General features: G+C 43.3%; 1 protein-coding gene across 1 annotated transcript in view; it reads right to left on the bottom strand.

The window, feature by feature from the left end:
* ORC3 (origin recognition complex subunit 3) overlaps window positions 1-16,705 on the bottom strand; it is a 212,760-nt gene extending 196,055 nt beyond the window's left edge. The window contains exons 1-2 of the mRNA XM_086926601.1: window positions 16,597-16,705; window positions 7,070-7,124 (exon numbers count right to left, since the gene is read on the bottom strand). Of these exons, the coding sequence (XP_086782727.1) occupies window positions 7,070-7,124; window positions 16,597-16,629 (88 nt within the window). The 5' untranslated portion in view covers window positions 16,630-16,705. The remainder of the gene's footprint in view (window positions 1-7,069; window positions 7,125-16,596) is intronic.
* Between the last annotated feature and the right edge of the window lie 2,035 nt (window positions 16,706-18,740).

Raw genomic sequence — 18,740 nt, 5'->3', positions numbered from 1 at the left:
GAAAATAAAATGCATATCTACATAGAGTTACAGTTGGCAAAACATTATTCAACTCCTCCTAAGAGGGTGAACAGGGATTATCAGAGTCAAAATCTTCTACGTGCAAAGTTTGTCAGAGGGGAAAACCAGAAGGAGAAACTAACTGTGGCCTAACGGCTAGAGCCACCGACCTGGAAAACTGGGTTCGAGACTCTGCAGACACGCTCAACATCCTGCGATTCTGGGCAAATCACACAGGGGTGTGGAATAATAAAATATCTACTAGTCCACGGGGCAGGGTGCTTCATAAATCTACTTGTCCTGTAACAACATGCACTTAATTTATTCTGGGTTAAAACGCTGGTGATTGAATACCTGTACTTGCTCCAGGGTGTGCCTCCCCGCCCCGTTCCACCGCGGCTGTCGTGCTGATTGAGTGGAGGGCGGGCGCCATCTTGGGTGAGGACCCGGATCCCGGTGGGGGCGCTCGCTGCGGTCTAGCTGGGGGTGGGGCTAAGTTATATATTGCAATGGCCGGCCGGCGCACCGAAGACGCGCCGCCGGCAAGCCCGTCTGCGCCCGTCCGTGCCCCGGTCGGGCCGAGGGCCAGCTATGCAGCGCAATTCGGCCCTTATTTGGTGCCAGGGTCTGCTAGCACACCACGCAGATATTCCCAGAAAGAGTTGCTTGCTATTAGGAATACAAGTAACACGATGAAAGGCCATAGGGTGGATGTGGCCAATCCTGCAATGAAATGTCCGGTCTGAGACTTCTGCTTGATGGTTCCAGCGCCCTTCCCCACGCCCGCTACTAAGGGGGCTCCTAGAATTCAGGCAGCCCTTATCAATGCCCGCTCAATGGTGAAACATGCGGCTGATATCTTTGAGCTATTACCAGATGACACTTTGGATGTCCTGTTGATTACGGAAACGTGGCTGAATGAATGGAGCGCCCCAGATGTGGAACTCTCTATACCTAGAGGGCATAAGATTATAAGGTAGTACAGGGGATTTGGAATGGGTGGCGGGACAGCGGTGGTGCTTAGGGATTCATGGCGTTTCTACAGTGAAGCTAGGAGAGGGGAGGCGGAGGGAGAGGCACTTGATTGTGTGCTGATCAGCTCCCCACACTTTACACTTGGAGGGGGGTGGGGGGGGGACTCTGGTATATCGACCTCCAGGGCCTCCAGGAGCCTGTCTGAAAACATTGGCGGACACTATCGTTTCACACTCTCTTCGCTACCCCAATTATCTCCTATTAGGCGATTTGAATATTCACCTGGACTCTCCTTCCTCCCCGGAGGCTCGGGCTTTGCTGGATGCCCTGACCTCGCCCAGCTTTCCCAACATGTGCAACTCCCATCGCATTTGGGAGGCCACATCATTGATGTGGTTTGTGCCAATTCTCCTAAACTTCTTAGAGATCCAGAGCCCATTACCTGGTCGGACCACTTTTTGATTAGATTTTCCTGGGAGGACATTAGGCATGGTAGACATACTACAGGTGCCCCCAGCTTACAGACCAAGAAGGTAAATCTACGCGCGCTTTCGGAGTTCCTGGGTCAGTCCGACCCCGCGCACGCCACTGATTTAGAAGGGGCGGAGACCAACTTTGATCAGTGGATCAGTCAGGGTGTTAGCGCTGGTGTCAAGGGTCAGCGGGGCAACACCAGGCGCTCCTGTCCCTCGCAGCCCTGGTATACAGCCACTCTTAGGGACCTGAAACAGAGCTGCAAAAAGCTGGAGCTCGCCTGGCGTCAGAATTATTGCACCTCAACCAAGGCGGCTCTACGCATTGCCCAGAGAGAGTATTACTCGGCCATTCGAAAGGCTAAGAGCGATCATTTTGCTGGGAAGATTATGCTGTCCCGCAATAACAGCTAGGAGATCTTTGAGATTGTGCATTCTTCCCGCATCTAATGAATGGTGTGAGGAACTTTCATCCTTTTTTAAAATCGATAAAATAGCTAAGATTCAGGAAAATGTGGGCCCGGCGGCCGAACCCCCTGAAATCCATCTCCCCACGCTCGGGGTTAACCATCGAGTTAGTTCGGCTACACTTATGTCATTTCTACCCACTACTGAGTCAGACATGCGGGCCCTTCTGAAGGCCCTTAAATCAGGTTCCCCTGTGGAACCCTGTGCTGCGGGGGTAGCTGAGGTAGTCTGCACAGCAGTAGTGGATATGGTTAACCGATCCCTTCAGTCGGGGTGTGTCCCTATGAAATGGAAATGTGCTAAACTTCTGCCCCTCTTGAAGAAATCTACTTTAGACCCCCTGCAGCCGGCTAACTATTGCCCCATTTCGCTACTTCCAGCACTTGCGAAAGTTTGTGAAAAAGTGGTCTTCCGGCAGCTCGAGGCCTTTGTAGAATCACCTGTGGCTCTCCACCCTGCGCAATCAGGCTTCAGGTCCGCCTACAGTACAGAGACCGCTCTGGTGGAAATATCGGAGGCTATCAGAAAGTGTCTGGATGGGGGCGGCAGGGCTTCCCTCATACTACTCTACCTCTCTGCGGCCTTCGACGCGGTGCCCCACCAGAGGCTCCTGGACAGACTGGCGGCGGTAGGCATTTCAGGGCAGGCATGGCAATGGATTGCATCCTTCTTGGACTCTCATTCACAACCGGTGTGCATGGCCTCTTGCTCCTCGATTGTCAGGAATTTGGGGACGGGGGTCCCTCAGGGCTCAACCCTTAGCCCCCTCCTCTTTAATATCTTCCTGACGCCGCTGGTCCATCTGGCGGAGGAGCTGGGAGCCAAGGTGATTGCGTACGCTGATGATACGCAGCTACTGTTCACCTGGAATGATGCTATCCTGCACACTGGCAGGGCTCAACGATGCCTAGCAGCGGTGTTCCGATGGCTGACCAGGGCTTCCCTCAAATGCAACGAGGATAAATCAGAGATCCTCTTCTATGGCCAATTCCCGGAGGACTTTAGGACCCATGTATGGCCACCGGGCTTCCCTTGCCCGGCACCTAAATCAGGTCCTGTAAAGAACCTGGGTATTTGGTTCAATGAGGATCTCAGCTTCTCAAAAAAAGCTTACGGGCATGCGTTTTGGGACCCTTAAAATGCTTAGGAAATTCTTCCCCCTGCTGCCTAGGGCAGCTAAACAAATGGTCACCAGCGCCATGATTGTGTCTAGATTAGACTATGCGAATGCTCTGCTCGTAGGGCTTCCGGCCTACCTGCTGCATAAGCTCCAAATTATTCAAAATGCGGCAGCTAGGCTTCTCTTTAATGCCCCCACATTCTCCAGCGCGCGCCCTTACCTGCGAGAGTTGCACTGGCTTCCGGTGGCCCAGAGGGTGCAGTTCAAGTCTATGAAGCTGGCTCATAGAGCATTGCACGGTCGGGGCCCGTGTATCTTCAGAAACACTTTGCACTCTATGTGCCCAACCAGCACCTGCGCTCTGCAGCCCAATGCAGAATGGTGGTCCCACGCTTCCGCAAGGTCCGACTGGGAGGCATATCCATTTCTGTCAAAGCGGCGGAGGCCTGGAACCTACTGCCAGTGGGGTTTCAACATATTTCTGTGTTCCAGACCTTCAAGAAGCAGCTCAAAACAAACATGTTCAGCTTGGTGCTCTAATTTCCCCGATTCCCCCATCTGCTCTCTTCTCCGCGCCAGGACACTCCAGAGTAACAGTGCGCGTTACAAAAACCACTTTAACATAACATGTCCCTTTGTTGCCATGTAGTGCGGCGACAAATTATGGCAGCAATCTCATTATATAAGAGATCTGATTATGCCAGGGCTCATACCCTAGTAGTGTTTGAATACTTGCGATCCCCTTATGTTGCCACGTTTACGCAAAACTACATACTGGGCTGAAGGTAGTGGTAAGCAATAGTTCCAGAGTTAGAATGCCCTTTTGAGTCTATGCAAAACTACTAACTTGCATGTATTAAGGGTTTTCAACAACTCTTCTCTAATCTTTTCCCATACTGAGAAATGTTGGAAATGTACTCCTGACAATGGCAGACGTAAACCTTCTTCCCGGAGTTGGGAAAAAAGTGGTTGGAGGTAAAGTAAACTTGAAAACACTCAGATTTTCGCATGAGCAACTCTATACATGCATATTTGCTCATGCTAAAATGCAGTTCACAAATATTTTCTAGGAATACTATTTCTTGTCCTACTTCTATAAATTCTTGGAAACTCACGAAAGCTGTATTGCTGCACTTAATGCAAGGACATATGCCATGGGTGCACTTTTGAAACTTTCTTTAATAATTGGGCCCCTAACCTGGTCTGGCCTGGACCATGACTTTTTGCGTTTATTAAAATTCTGTCTCTCTCTCTGTATTGGCAGGCTTCACTGTGAGTGACCGCATTCTGCTCTTTCACAAGCAGCATATCGGCACTCAAAGTCGTTTTGTTCAGTGCCAGTTCCTACTGTGGCAGTGTGTGCTTTTTGAGACCAAAAACTATTTTTGCATTTGTCAATGTTAGTTATAATGATGAGGGCCCAGAAGCAACCACACCAGTAAGGTTTTACAAAAACCATGCCAAAACAAGTCACACATTGACAAAACTAAAAAGCTGACCACCAATTTCTGACCTACTGGCTTTGCCAATGCATGTTTATTTTTGTTTCCCATAACCCTATTGTAACTGGTTACACCGAGTTTCCATTATGAATATTTTTGGGAAATACGAGCATGCAACACGTTACTAAATGATGCTGCAAAGAAATGGTACCTGAAATTTACTGTAGTTTAGCAAAATGTTTTATTTCCTGCTATCATTTTTTTAATCAACATTTATTTTGAAATCAAAGAATCATCAAATCTTGCTTTCAAGCTTGTGCAACTATTTGCATAAAATCAGAGAGCATTCTGTGAGTATTATACATAACCTCATATTGCTGAAATTTGAAAACGTGCGTACACATTTTTATACTGGAACCGCTGTCAATAGTGCAGTCAGAGCTTACTTAAATAAAAGTTTGAACAGCATTAACATATGGACAAAATATTACCTTAACTGCAGACAGTGCCCTTCCCTGATCCCTAATGTGGCACTGCAACTGGCAGGCAAAGGATGTGCTGCAGGAGGTTGGACCTACTTGTCCCAAGGAAAAATACACATGAAAACTTGTTACCCATGACCCCAAACAATAAGTCCCTGTCACTTATTCTCAACAATAATGATTGTGTGCGTCTGTAACGCACTCTGATACTTTCAGGACGAGTTTAAGCTGTATAAAACTCGTAAACAAAAACCTACCACAAATCTTGTACCTGCGCGATTTGGCAGAGGGGGAAACAAGGAGAAACCAACACCGAAAACATTGCAGTGATCTGAGAAACAATGTAACAATACTGGTCTCTAGGCTTTAAGAAAATATAGTAACAATCCACACTTTAAATTCAATTTACACTAAAAATACGTCAGGCCTACTGCATTTGTCATACATGTTCATAAAGCGATGAGACAAATAGGCTATGACGTAACTTCCTCTAATGAACCAATCAGGCCAATAGCCGCCATTGTGCGGTCTTGTCACCATAACAAGCTCAGGCCATCTGTATTCTGCATAAGCAGTTGCACAGGGTAACTATCATTATACAATCATAAAATTATAACTATGTACAAAATTAAAATTGGCAAAACATTACACAACCCTTTATAAAATGGCACAATAAGTATTCTCAAATTGGAAATCATTTACCTCTAAGGATGGCCACTGAGGAGTAACGAACACTAAAACCCTTTCCAATTATGATAATCCGTAGAATATCTTTTCATAAAACACCTGAATAAAAGCTTATAATACAATGTAATGACAATCCACACTTAAAGGCCTAGTAGCTTTTATATACGGCTTTATCCATAAATACGTCGGGCCTACTTCCTTTGTCATAACTTTTCATAATAAACAGATTAGGTCTAATGCTTTGATTAATGACGCATCACCATAACTAACTCAACCCTACCTTGTTAAGCATAAGCTTTCCCTCAAGGCAAAAAGTGTGATACAAGTTAAAGCGCATAACTTCTGCCCACCTAAATTTTGTACTCCAATATGGAACCAATGACCCCCTTTCAGTAGCCATAACATTACAAATATGCACAAAATTACAGTTGGGAAACTAAAACACCACCCTCCTGAAGGCGACACACTACCCTCCTGAAGGCGACATAACAAGAATTCTCAAAATGCAAATCTTCTATCCCTAGACCTAGAGATTGTCTCAGGGTGTAATCAACAGGAACACCATTGCCTACAATGGTAATCTGTACTATTCACTTCAACAAAATACCTGGGTTCAAGCTCTGACATAGCCATTAGACTATCTACCCTTAAAGGAGTATTAGTGATTGTATCATCTTTGTACAATAAATATGTCAGGCCTACCGCCTTCATAATATCTTTTCTTTATAAGCTATTGGCCTGATAAGTTTGCAATTTTAACTAACTCTTTCCTGCTGTGCTGAGTATAAGCTTTCCCACCAGGCAAAAACCACAATACAGAATACTCTGTTTCAGCAGAAGCACACAACTTATGCCCTCTCTAAATCTGTACTTAGTGCAAACAATATATGGGCGGAGCCACAGTTCCTCTCTATAGTAAACCTGAAAGTTCTTTTTTCTGTTGATCATAAAAGGACAGCGACCAGAGCCAGACCCAAAAAAATAAAATCACCATCACGCCTGCTTGTCAAAGAATGTTGTCTTCGATTTAAGGAACGGAGCACAAAAAGGTAACTGCAAAATAGTTTCACACACATTTTGGCTGATTAAGTTATTTCTTTTCAAATTAATATATATGACAATTAATATTGGCTAAAATTCCATACAGCTGGAACTAAGGGTTGATGTGAGTTGGAGCATTCCCAACCAAACTTTGATGGGAGGCTGTGACCTCTGCTTTACATTTCACATTCTGAAAATAGTTTGTACCACGAACATCAGATTGAAGCTTACAAAATGAATGAAATCTTGGCAATGGATATTAAAGGTCACCTAGAAAGCCTGTATTAACAACATATTAATTCAGGCAAGCCCACGTTCAACGCCTACGCAGGTGTAAAACGTGCCATGAAAAGGGATAGTTAGCTTTTAAGATTTACTGACCTGTAGTAAAAGAAACCTTTTTCTTCTTCGAGCTCGGTTTAAACACAAAGCAGCCCTAAAAGAAACGAACACAAACAGCCTGGTGATCGCCAAGGTCAGCAATGCACTTAAGTCAACCGGGCAAAATAAGTAATACACATTTTACATCTAATGCAACTTAAGAAGGTTCTATAAAACAAGATAACACTATCAGTCTTTCATAACGTGAAATGCAAATGCGGAAACACTTACAAAAACATGCAGAGTAACAAATAAAATCACTGGAGACGAGTGGATTACTAGCAGAAACTGTAACGGAGACACGTGAAACTCCATCAATGGAACACTTAAACAATTTCATAACCATACAGCACTCTATAAACTAGCAACCAAAGAGTCCGTGTGCAGCAGTGTACTTGTGCAGTGGACAAAATAAACAATAACGTTTTTTTGGCTTTGACCCCCAGAGAATATATATACTGGGCGTCGGGTGAAAGGAATTCCACATCCCTGTGTTATGTCCAAATTGTTTAGGCAAAATCTCCCATTTGGGCTTGACTTGAGAGATTTGGTAGAGTAGTGGCAAAAATGGTCAACAAACGTGGACAGATTTTTTCAATTTATGTCACAATGAAGATAAACATTTTACACCAATCTGTTTCCATCTACAGCCAACTTTATTGGATGTGGCTTAATCAATAGGGTAACTTTTATACTCTTATACTTTGTCACCGTTCTATCACCTCATATGAATAGATATTGGCACCTAAAACCACTCTGAGCGAGCACCTGAGATTTTATAACTGGACATTGTGCCAATTCCTCGAAAGTCAGGACAAGGAAAATCAGCAAGATGGGACTGAAAGACACCAATGAGAAAGGGACCTTAACTGACACTATCAGAAATCATATAACAGAAACTTGAACAACAAATTACAGAGTTAGTGGCGAGATTTAAAACAGCAGGCACACACAGAATTTACAATTTGCTAAGAAAAGTCAGGGGAGAGTGATCATCTAATTTAAATTGGCTAACACTAGTATGAAAAGGGTAAGAAAACAGACACTACTAGAATAGAAGATACGAATCATACAAGAGGAATTGTGTTAATCAGATAGACTGTTAATTAATTAATTTGCAATTTATATTGCGCAACTAAACCCGAAGGTGTCAAGGCGCCTATCAAAAGGTCAAAAGATTGCAGAACACCACTATAGGTATGCGCGTACAAAGAGGTGGGTCTTTAGAGCAGATCTAAAAGCTTGGAGAGTGGGGAGAGACCTTACTTCAAGAGGGAGATCATTCCACCATTTAGGGGCCAGATTAGAAAAAGCCTTGCCCCCCTTATCTGATCTTTCGGACACGAGGAACACAAAGAAGAAGTCTATTTGAGGAACGAAGGTTTTTACCAGGATTGTAGTGGGACAGAATAGATCCAATGCCAGTAGCACTGGATTTGGCTAGAGCCTTATAGACCATACACATAGACTTAAAAAGAATACGGTCTACAACGGGAAGCCAATGGAGCTGCTTCCGGGCAGTGGTGGCAGAGGCACGTCGAGGTAGATCGAGAACAAATCTGGCTGCTGCGTTCTGGACCACCTGCAAGCGCTGCAGCTGACTTTTATTCAGTCCAGCATACAGCGCATTGCAGTAGTCCAGACGAGAGCCCAGAAGGGCAACTGCCAATTGCTTTCTAGCTTGTAAAGAAAGATAGTGCCTGATTTTCCTTAGTATATAGATGATCCCCCAACAGGTCGAAACAGTCCTGTTGACCTGTTGGTGCATGCTAAGGGTAGGATCGATCATAACCCCCAGGTTTTTAGCTGAGGAGGTAGGATCAGGACAGGCACCCAATGAATCCGGCCACCACTCAGCTGACTAGATCTCTTCCTTTCCTCCAAACACCATCACCTCGGTCTTCTCCCCGTTCAGTTTTAGTGAATTGTGAATCATCCACTGGCCGACTGCCTCCATGCAAGATCTAAAATTGGCGGCAGTCGACGTAACTGACTGGGAGAGAGAGACGAGGATCTGAGTGTCATCCGCATAGGAGACTACCTCCATCCCATAAGATCTAATAAGTCTGGCAAGGGGGGGTCACATAGATGTTAAAAAGGGTAGGACTAAGCGCTGACCCTTGAGGGACCCCACATTGCACAGACAGGGATGGAGATAGAAACCGACCCAGCATCACCCTTTGCTCTCTATGTTCGAGAAAAGAGGAAAGGAGTCCCAGGGCCGCCCCCGGACCCCAATCTCCCTCAGACGAGATGTTAATACCGAGGGAGATAGGGTATCAAAGGCAGCGGAGAACCAGATTTTGTTTTGTTCAAGAGGATCTCAAGATCTTGGCAAGCAAAAGGGGGAAAGGATTCAAGGCCCATGAGCCGAGGTGGTTCTACAGACTTAAACTTTAAAACAGCAGGCACCGGAGGCTCAACGGTAGAGGATCTTTGTGACTCCAAGGCAATGTAAATGTCCGAAATTTTGGACTGAAAGAAGGAGGCTATCTTGTTGCAGAGCTCCTGGGATGCAACCACCGGATCTGGGGTCTGGAGAGAAGTAAGAGAGTCAACAATCCTGAAGAGCTCTCTAGGAGATGAAAGTGAGGATGTGCGGGCCGTAAAGTATTCTTGTTTAGCCTTAATCACTTCCAGCTTGTATTTTTTAAGCAGGATCTTATGGGCTTCTCTGTCCTTAAGGTCCCAGCTAGAGTGCCATAGGCGCTCCTGTCTCCTTACTTCTTGTCTTAGAATCCTTAGTTGTTCAGAGAACCAGGGAGTGTTCGGAGGGTACACCTTGCAGTAGCAATGAAGAAATAAACCCTTTGACAATGACACAATTACTTGTTCCTCAACATATCACAAGAAAGTTATCCCCAGGCTCAAAATAAGTTCCTTTCTTATTTTTAAGTTCTCCGCCTCGATCCTAAACAGATAGAAATGATGTATGAGCTAATTTCTCTATGGACTCTAAGAATTTTCAGTCTCCTATATAACTCTTTGTGACCTACTTGCTGAGCAGCTCTTTAAAATATTTGTCTATTTCTTGATCTCTGGGTCAGTCCCTTCACTATGATGGACTTGATCCTAATTTTTAAACTAAAACCTGACTGGAATAAGTTACACTGTAGCTTCTAATGGCCTATTGCTTTACTTAACTACAATACCAATTACTTTGTTTAGAATATTTTTAAAAGTTTAGGAAAAATTTGGCCAAGTCTCATACTGCCTTATCAATCAGAATTCTTAAGAGCTAGAACACTGCATGAGAACTCAAAGTTTGTTTTAATCCTGCAGGAAATAGCAAAGTGATATAAAACCCAGATAGATCTTCTCTCACTTGTGCTGATAAGTGCTTTGATCACTTTAATGGACACATTTATTTAAAGTGCTTGAGAAGGTTTGAATGGGCCCTTCCCTTAAAACTTTCAATCTAACTGTGTACAATCCAAGCAAAAATCATGTTTATTTATTTTTATTTATTTTGAAAGTTTTATATAGCGCGAACAAGATCTTTGCAGATATCAGAGCGCTTTACAAAGCCGGGAATACCAACAAGAGAGTGAATTTAAACATAATAAGTGGGAAGGGTAGGTACGTGAGGGAGCAAATTAGTACATCAAATCAATAATATAAATATAACAGTTAAAAGCGTGCATAGATAGTCAGTAGCATCAATAATACAGGTGAAATACATAGTCATAGAGATCGAACATAATAATACAGGTGGGTGTAGAGTCTTTCTAGATCTATGCTCATAGGTCAGGTGTATTTGGCCATAAAAATAGCTTTCACTTCTTTCTTAAAAAGTGTAGTGGAGGAGATGAGCCTAGTTTCAGGAGGGAGTGAGTTCCAGATCCTGGGTGCCATTCCTGAGAAAGAGCGTTTATAAGTTTTTTCCTTCCGGAATCTTCGAGGTTTTAGCAGAAGATTGTTTGTGCCTCTGGTGTTTCTAGAGCCGCCAGAGATTGACAGCTTCTGAGTGAGGTATCCGGGAGAGCTCAGGTGTAGAGCCTTGTGTGTCATGCAGGCGATTTTCAGATGTATTCTGGCTTCAAAAGGCAACCAGTCTAGTGATTTCAGGTCAGGGGAGATATGAGAGTGCTTTTTTGATCCAGTGATGAGTCTCGCTGCAGCGTTTAGAGAGGCTCTTAGGGGTGCAGTAGTGGTTAACGGGAGACCGCAGAGGGCGGTGCTGCCGTATTCAATTCGCGGGATGACTAGTGCTTGTACTGCAGTTTGGAAGTCTTTGGCTGGTAGGAAGGGTTTAAGTTTCCTTAGGGTATTGATTTGGAAGTTCGCTCCCTTACTAGCCTTGCTGATATGATGCTGCATGTTGAGATTGGAGTCGAGAGTTATGCCTAGGGATTTCGCTGAATCCACTATGGTGGGTTGGACATTGAGTGCAGTTAGCTGTTTAAGCCAGGTTTGAGTGGTAGAGATCTTCGCTGGAGGTGAGATCAGCAGGAATTCTGTTTTCAGAGCATTGAGTTTGAGATGATTATCAGCAAGCCAGGATTGGGTGCTTCTGATCGTAGAGTTCAGGAGTAAGATGTCATTGGGGGATTGTAATTTGAGATATAGTTGAGTGTCATCTGCGTACATGTGAAAAAGTACATTGGATGCTTGAAGCAAGTGGGGAGAGGTTCCATAACTAAGTTGAACAATGTTGGTGAAAGGGAGGATCCTTGGGGGACACCTAACGAAACAGGAATTGGAGAGGATAGCAGGTTGTTACTCTTGAATTTCTGTGACCTGTTGTGTAGAAAGGAGGTGAACCACTTGAGAACAGTCCCGGAAAGACCCATTCTAGTGTTCAACAGATCGAGTAATTTCTCATGTTTAACAGTGTCGAACGCTGAAGAGAGATCAAGAAGGATGAGGAGGCAGGTATCCCCTTGATCTAGGATTTGAAGGGCGGCGTCGATTATGTGAGTCATAGCAGTTTCGGTGCTGTGACCTGCTCGGAAGCCTGATTGATGAAGGTTGAGGAGATCAAACAGATCAATGTGTTTAGTCAGTTGTAGTTGAGCGCATTTTTCCAATAGTTTGGCGAGAGTGGGAATATTGGTAATGGGACGGTAGTTATTTAGGTCAGATGGGTCGGCAGTAGGTTTCTTTAGTAGAGGTGTGACTTGTCCAACTTTAAGGGAGTCAGGGATGATTCCTTCTTGGAGCGAGCTGTTGATAATCTTAGTCCAGAGTGGAAGGAGTAGTGGGGTGAAATCTTTGACAGCGTTATGTTCAACAGACTACTTTCTCCGCCAGTTACATTAACTGAAGCTACTAGAGAGGGATACTCAAGTCTCCTCTTTGATCTTCATTTCTTCTGTGGAACCATGGTCCATAAAATTAATGCAGAAAGACTAGTTCAAGGGGTAGGATTAAAAACTGAACCAGACCACCATAAGGCAATAATCTTCACATACCAAATTCGTTTTTTTTGATGGACCATGAAAGTTCTTTGCCCAGATTACTATCTCTACTTGAAGATCTTTGCAATGCGCTGGGCTTCAAAATAAGTCACAAACTCCATAGGGAGGGACCTCAAAATTAAATAGGAGTCCTGTTCTTACTTATTCTGAAGGCAGCAGTTGCATTGGCCCGATGGTCCAATAAGATAACTGGGCATTAGCCAAACAAAGATATCTATAATCACAACTTCCCTGGTCTGTCTACTAGATACACTCTTTAAAGATCGGTCAATATAGGACCATCAGGAGGAATTCCTTAGCAAAAGGATATAGTTGTGTGTGACAGTTGTGTTCAACAATGTTTTGGGAAGGATTTAGATTTGATGTAGACATAGGTATATTGGTTTAGCAGTATATCGTACAAGAAGATGAACTTTCATCCTAGAGTTTTATATGTAGTTCTTTTATGTTTACTCCCGCTGGCGATACGGAAAAGTTAATTCATGGACATTAAGACAGAAAGCTTAACATTTCTTATAGATTGGTAAAATAACTACAGAAGGGGCAAAGGTGGCCTCGGTTTCTCTCACATTGAAAATATATGAGAGTTGCTCAAATAGGATTTGCCCTGAAATGCACGCTCCCCCAACTCAATGAAATAATGGGTTTACTAAGGTAGGATTACTCCAAAACGCCTCTTCGACACACTCTGACTCCCAAAGAGACGTAGCAGTCACATGGGTACCCATCTGAAAGTTACTAACACTTTATTAAACCAGTCTTTCCGAACTACAAGCAATACAACATATCCCGCTCCGTTAACTCCTTTAGCATATCATCCCAATTTTTGCCTACACAAGATTAATAATAATTGCAAACCATGGAATAGCCCTAATACAATAATTCCTGCCTGGGACGTGGTCACACCTCCCTGTGACAGTATGCCTATTGTTCTGCCTTCCCCTGCTCGAGCTTGGCTCAGCAGCAGGAGGGCAGAAATGTGTCTCTGGTCGGCAGCAACTATTTTGTGCAGTCCGGGAGTAGAAGACTGGTACTGGGAACACAGAGCCTAGCGGAGGGCTTTTCCAGTGCTTGGAATCATACCTTCCACACTGTTTAAGGAATAGGGGTATGATTCTAACATGTTTGATACCAAACATGATAGGATTAGTTGCAGCAGTTTTCGAGATGGTCATTGCGTGATTACGCATTGCCCCTCTATATAGTATATGGCTGCTTCACTGACAACCCGGGAGAATGGACTCCGTTGGCTGCAGGGGTATCCTGCTCATGCTGGGGCACCCTCTCACTTAGAACCGAGTGCCCTGCCCTCACGATTGTAAAGACCTTCTATAGGGGTTACTTATAGGTTTTAAGTGTAGTGACCCTTAGATAAGGTAAACCTATATCTTTAGTTAGTGGTGCCTGCACCAACTTACACGGGGTGCAATGGCAGGCCTGTAGTTCCATTTTGAATGGTCTCTCGTAGGTGGCATAATACATACTTAATACTACAGCTCAGGGGAGACCTCTGGGGTACCTATGCCCTGGGTATCATACACTAGGGACTGACAAGGGTACTCCAATATTTAATCTGGGATATATGATCCCAGTCAGACTAGTCAAAATCAGCATCACATCAAGCAAAAAGTGGGGGTAACTATAAGAAGCAGATCCCTCTTTCCTACAGTATGGATAGCTGAAAGCTATTCATGGGGATTCAGAGGGGTGTTGAAGTTGTGAGCAGTGGGGCACGTTAGACCATTTGAGGTGGTCTTGCCTAAAGATACAATGTTTTTGAAAGGAAGTAATTAAACATATAACTGATATCACACAAATGTTAACCCACTTGACCCTTTGCTCATTTTATTTGGATAAACTGTGGTTGCGGGTTAAAACCCTGTGTTATATGTGTTGTTTTGTTTAAATTGCCTGGTAACTTTTAGTCTCCTTGCACCTAGGCTCACAATAGCACAGATGTGGAAAACAACAACATTCCCCCTCACTACAACTGTGGCGGACCAAGCTCTGTCACCAATGTTCAGTGTACTTGGTGCATGATAAACTTTTAAAATAAAACTAAATCTGTGCTCCTTTCAATTCGGACTTTGATTCTAATCGAAACCGGCAAACTGAGAGCAAGACACTACCAAGCGAAGCTCGTTAGAAAATCTGGCATTCCCAGAGGACCGGATTGACCCGCAGCACTCTAGATTGTTCTCTTTTCTAATGTCGTTTTTTCTTGCATTAAACATCAAAGGAAATAGAAGTTTAATCACAATTAAGCATTGGGAATATAAGATATTTACTGCACTCGTTAAATAGCCACCATGGGGTATCGTACTTACCGGATACAATTATACTTGAATGTAACCAGATCTACTCGCAATCATTAGCTAAGCATTTCTTCCTTACCATTTAAATAAATTCAAGGGTGTGCTCAATTTTATATTTCTGTTGTCTAATAGACACCACATTACTAGATTCTGACCTTGAAATGTTTCATGTGTTAGTTTGCCAGCACTAACAATTGCAGGGGTACATAAATTTGACAACGCCTGGAGCACATTGTGCCCTTAAGAAATTACTCCTACTGACTGCAAACAACTAGTTGATTCTTGACCCTGTACTTACCTATCCAATTACTAAGCAGCCAAAACTCACTAGGAAGAGAATAATGAACCTGTAGGTAGGGAAGGGGGTTTATTATTTTTACCTCCTGCTGGGCTCAAAACATATGCCTGATTTAAAAGGCCAGCAGCCATCATTTGGATCAAGTAACATTCTGGCTGAGAGCTACCTGTAGAATAACACCTAAATTCTAATGTAAATAATAAAACAAGGGTAAACAGCTCGTTATCACTTCACAAGTACCTAACTATGATTTGTAGGGAAAGTTTTGACTTTGTTCAACCACTATATATAGGAAATATGCGTACTGTAAGACTGTCAGTTGTATGAGTAGTTACACAAATAATAATTTGAGTCACACTTACTAATGTATTTTTAAATTAAATTCTCATGCCAATACAGGTTGCTTTACATCACACCCACACAATATACAGTAATTGAATCATACACATGCAAAGCAATGTACAGGATATGGTACATAAAACAATGAGGATTACATGGTGTAGGAGTCACATATTATCCATACTGGTAAACATTTTATGTTAAACAGTGTGTACTCAGGAGAAACACAAAGTCAGGAACAGCTTGGGAAAAAATAAGGTTCTAAACCTAGGCTTTGCAGTTTGCATGCAGCTCCTTAATTCCAGTCAATAGGTCACTATACTATATTAAAAGAAGAGCAACTTTTGAGCTGCAAGTAACAAACGTATCTCGGAGTCAAATACAGTAACTCACTTATCTACCTACATAAAATACAATCTGTGATCTGCATTTTACACAATATGCTTTGAACTGGACACAGCAACCTTCTATACTGCTGCGAGTCAAAACTGTGACTAGACAAAACACATATCTCTCCTGCAAGTGCATTAACCACCAGCCAACTTATACCATTTTTATTATCCTCTAACATTTCCTTAGCACAAAAAGATCTCTGCAGCAGGTGGGTTGACGCCATGAGATAGTTTAAAATGCATCAACAGTGTGATCAATTAAGGAAGCCAGAAGAGATTTACTGTCACATTTGTCCTTGCTGCCAATTTCTTGGTGGCAAAGCTTTTATAAATGTTTATTATACATAAATGTATAAGTTGCCTGTAAGGACTTTGCTTTCCATGACCTCGTGACTCCGTCCCTTTCTGCTGCCACACCTTTGTCCCTCAATAATGGGTTTATTAAAGCATTTTCTTTCCAGATCCAGCACTGAACCCATCTATCCAAAAGGTATTATTAAAACAAGTCAACTGTCAAGATAAAAACACTCCCATTCACAGCAGAAGGCTAATGTTTATTTTAATCATAACAGTTACTTAAGGCAAAACTACGTTTTAGTATGGGGTATTGTGCAAGCTCCTGGTTCTGAAACAACACAACTTCACTTATCTGTAATTACTAGACATTTCCTAAAATTTAAAGGTATGATGTACAGAAGACAACACTGTTTCTCAAGCTCCATTCACAGAACCTCAAGCTGAACGGAGCGCAATCCCCACTCACCTTAGAAACGGAAGATGTGCTGCTGCTGTTCATGGTCTCTGCACCCAGTGGTGCAGCGTTGATAAACTTCCACGAGAGTTTCCCGCGAACCAGAACATGCACAGAGCAGAGTTCAGCTAGGAAAGATAAACTCGTCGATTGGTCAGCTCTTGATTCTAGAGTCTCAAGTGACACACAGCAAACCCCGCCCCACGTTATGTTTTAGAAAACGCCAACGCCGTCTTAGAATATGAGATATAACTGCAAGCAACATTCATTTACCTATACTTGCTTCAGTCTATTAAATGGGTGATCAATAAGAATCAGGAGCGCATTAGTTCTGTAGCAAACATGAACACATTTCAGAGTTTTAAATAATTTTTAAGAAACGTTGCTTGAAAAGAGGATACATTTCACATATATAATGGCTTTTACCTATGTACAGTTTTTTAAATATGAATATTTCGTTATCATATCTTAAAGTATTGGGTTACAACTGAAGACTGTACGCCAAGAAACATACTGTTTGATAGGAACCGGGAAAGCTCCCTGATGGCTGCCAACGACTCCGTGGAATTTAGCAGACTTGAATAGTCCGTCGTCTCTTTCAATCTAAGATTCTGCCTTACATCGTCTACTCTCCTGCTTTGGATGCACTTGGGTACTGTTCTTCGTTTTTCTGCCGCCTTGCTTTGGTTTCGGCTGCGGCAGAGTATCAATGCATCCTGGTCACAGAGCCACATTCCCAGCTGGGCTAAGTGATGGCAGCTTGTCAGTTTCGCCGGGTGATCGCTGCCCAGGTACCTCCTCTGGCACTAAACTAATGTCACCCACGTGAATATCTGAGGTCATCTGTGATGTTAGCCTTCTGGGTTGATACTAACAACCTGCTGCAGTGTGTTTCACCCAGACCATTGTGCCCTGTTTTGTATCGCTTCCAAATGCCCCATGTCATATTTAATGTGATATTTTTTAGCCAGTTCTTTCACCCAACCTTGTCATCTGAGAGTTGTAGTACAGCTTTCACCATAGTGCTTACTTTCTGGCGGTGATGTGATGCTGCCTTTAAAAAATAGAATTAGGTCAATGTGTTGCATATAAAGTTAAAGAACCTGCCTGCAGGTTTAAGTCTGGTTTGACAGCACTGCTATATTGGTTTAGCAGTATATCGTACAAGAAGATGAACTTTCATCCTAGAGTTTTATATGTAGTTCTTTTATGTTTACTCCCGCTGGCGATACGGAAAAGTTAATTCATGGACATTAAGACAGAAAGCTTAACATTTCTTATAGATTGGTAAAATAACTACAGAAGGGGCAAAGGTGGCCTCGGTTTCTCTCACATTGAAAATATATGAGAGTTGCTCAAATAGGATTTGCCCTGAAATGCACGCTCCCCCAACTCAATGAAATAATGGGTTTACTAAGGTAGGATTACTCCAAAACGCCTCTTCGACACACTCTGACTCCCAAAGAGACGTAGCAGTCACATGGGTACCCATCTGAAAGTTACTAACACTTTATTAAACCAGTCTTTCCGAACTACAAGCAATACAACATATCCCGCTCCGTTAACTCCTTTAGCATATCATCCCAATTTTTGCCTACACAAGATTAATAATAATTGCAAACCATGGAATAGCCCTAATACAATAATTCCTGCCTGGGACGTGGTCACACCTCCCTGTGACAGTATGCCTATTGTTCTGCCTTCCCCTGCTCGAGCTTGGCTCAGCAGCAGGAGGGCAGAAATGTGTCTCTGGTCGGCAGCAACTATTTTGTGCAGTCCGGGAGTAGAAGACTGGTACTGGGAACACAGAGCCTAGCGGAGGGCTTTTCCAGTGCTTGGAATCATACCTTCCACACTGTTTAAGGAATAGGGGTATGATTCTAACATGTTTGATACCAAACATGATAGGATTAGTTGCAGCAGTTTTCGAGATGGTCATTGCGTGATTACGCATTGCCCCTCTATATAGTATATGGCTGCTTCACTGACAACCCGGGAGAATGGACTCCGTTGGCTGCAGGGGTATCCTGCTCATGCTGGGGCACCCTCTCACTTAGAACCGAGTGCCCTGCCCTCACGATTGTAAAGACCTTCTATAGGGGTTACTTATAGGTTTTAAGTGTAGTGACCCTTAGATAAGGTAAACCTATATCTTT

This window comes from Lissotriton vulgaris, chromosome 6, assembly GCF_964263255.1.
Source record: "Lissotriton vulgaris chromosome 6, aLisVul1.2, whole genome shotgun sequence".
NCBI classification, from domain to species: Eukaryota; Metazoa; Chordata; class Amphibia; order Caudata; family Salamandridae; genus Lissotriton; species Lissotriton vulgaris.
The sequence above is the reverse complement of the archived record's forward strand: the minus strand, read 5'-3'. Positions and strand labels throughout refer to the sequence as shown.